General features: G+C 40.8%; 1 protein-coding gene across 1 annotated transcript; it reads left to right on the top strand.

Moving 5' to 3' along the window:
- Positions 1-1,006: 1,006 nt before the first annotated feature.
- Positions 1,007-2,059, top strand: LOC149218092 (endoplasmin homolog). The gene is made up of 3 exons (XM_089382342.1): positions 1,007-1,189; positions 1,282-1,411; positions 1,881-2,059. The coding sequence occupies exons 1-3, from the start codon at positions 1,123-1,125 to the stop codon at positions 2,044-2,046; spliced, it is 363 nt and encodes a 120-aa protein (XP_089238468.1). The 5' UTR covers positions 1,007-1,122; the 3' UTR covers positions 2,047-2,059.
- Positions 2,060-2,076: the final 17 nt, after the last annotated feature.

The raw sequence follows: 2,076 nt of genomic DNA, 5'->3' as shown, positions 1-2,076 counted from the left end.
AATATAATTTACCAAAAAACTATCTTGAAAAAACATTAAGACAATTTATTATTATTATTATCCAATTTTAAGGTCACTACCAAGCTAGACACGAAATTGGTGTAAGAGACCCCTTTGTTTGTGGAACGAGGGGAAATTGGTGTATGAGACCCTTTTGTTTGTGGGACAAGGGGAAATTGGTGTATGAAACCCTTTTGTTTGTGGGACAAACGAAATTGGTGTATGAGACCCTTTTGTTTGTGGAACAAAGGGAAATTGGTGTATGAGGTCCCTTTATTTGTGGGACAAGGGACTACTAAAATTACAAACACTTACATACTCTACCCCTATTTTGAACTTATGAACATATTCTTAACCATTAAACCCAATATTAATTTCCTAATATTATAAAAAACCAGACCTCAAAGATCATCGAACTTCACCACCATACCCATAAGTCAAACTTCACCATAACCATAACCAACTTGAGGATAATCAAACTTCACCATAACCATAAACCAACTTTGAGGATAATCAAACTTCACCATAACCATAACCAGTGACACCACAGCGATTACCTTGGGTCCATAGATGTCACAAGACCATCTTAAAAAGAAATTAACCATTTGTAATTCATAAATATTAGATAATGGTATCCAATGAGGTTTTAAAAACTTTAGTCTTGTTTTTGTTGACTGCACAAAATGAAGTAAACACAAAGTCGGCCCACTTTCCTTGTTCAATACGGTCTCCGGAAGACTCTCGATGCAGTCCATCACGTGGGGTCCACGTAATGACTCAAAAAGAAGTCACGAACAATCTGCCAATGGATGAGCTCCAAGTCACGGGTGACAAAATTCGACCAATGAGAAAAGACTTTGCAACGGCTCTGACGAATCAGGTGGGTGTATACATCTGGGAAACCATGTGCCGTCTGATCACTCTGAAGTCTGCCACGTCAGATGGATCAGGACCGTCCGATGGGAATAGGGATTAGATCGAAAATCCTTAAATTGATGAGGGAGTAATTGAACATTTGACCGATACAATGTGCCTATAAAAGCAGATCGGGCAGGGCCAGGGGGTTGCAGTAAGGTTTTATTTTGGAGTGTGCGAGATCAAGTGCCTGTGCAAGCGAACAAGATGAGGAAGTGGGCGGTGCCAACTGCTCTGTTACTGCTCATCATTCTAACATTTATCCCGCATCACAGTATGCTTTTCTTTCTCTTCAGCGTTCATTCTATGCGCAGTATTTTCAATTTTTTGGGTTCTTCCCTTAAGACAGATTGGGGTTTTGTGCAGGTCCCCATCTTGGAGCCAACGCAGAGGGGGCCAGCCCTGCCGATGAGAATGTCAGTCCTCCGAAGGTGGAGGAAGGCATCGGTGGAGCCATTCCGGATGCACTCTCTACGGACGCAAATGTTGCGCAGAGGTTCGATCTCTGCACTTACTATCTCCCTGATCTTTTCTCTCATTTTTTTTCTTCTGTATTATTTTTCGAAAGATGATGTTATGACAACCCTAGTATGTTTTCAGAGCTTCGATCTATGCACTTACTATCTCCATGGTCGTTTTCTTTCTGTATTATGCATCCAAAGTATGTCTATTCACATTCCTGGATGACATCAATCTAGGGTTCTAACCCAAGTCATGCTTTCTCATATAGTGGATGGCATTAAACTGAAGTCATGCTGGATGGCATTAAACTGAGACATTGCTAATTGCTTACATGAAACTAGCCAAACAGCTATCAACATTAATAACAACCTGACTGAGTCAACAGGCTAATTTAACAACTCGTTTGAGTTAATCGGCAAATCTAATAAATTCTCTGTATGTGGTAAAGGGGTTTAGGTTTTTATGGTTTGGATAATTGAGTGGTTTACTTTTTGGTTCCATAGGGAGTCAGAGTCTATTTCCCGGAAGACATTGCGGGCCAATGCCCAGAAATTCGAGTTCCAGGCAGAGGTTTCGAGGCTGATGGACATCCTCATCAACTCTCTCTACAGCAACAAGGATATCTTCTTGCGAGAACTCATCTCAAATGCCTCTGATGTGACTACTTAACCTTGTATCTGTATGACCTATTTAGCATTG

This window comes from Pinus tabuliformis, chromosome Q, assembly GCF_031772625.1.
Source record: "Pinus tabuliformis cultivar Carrire ecotype Pingquan chromosome Q, CPIR1, whole genome shotgun sequence".
NCBI lineage: Eukaryota > Viridiplantae > Streptophyta > Pinopsida > Pinales > Pinaceae > Pinus > Pinus tabuliformis.
Note: the sequence above shows the minus strand (reverse complement) of the source record. Positions and strands in the feature narration are given on the sequence as shown.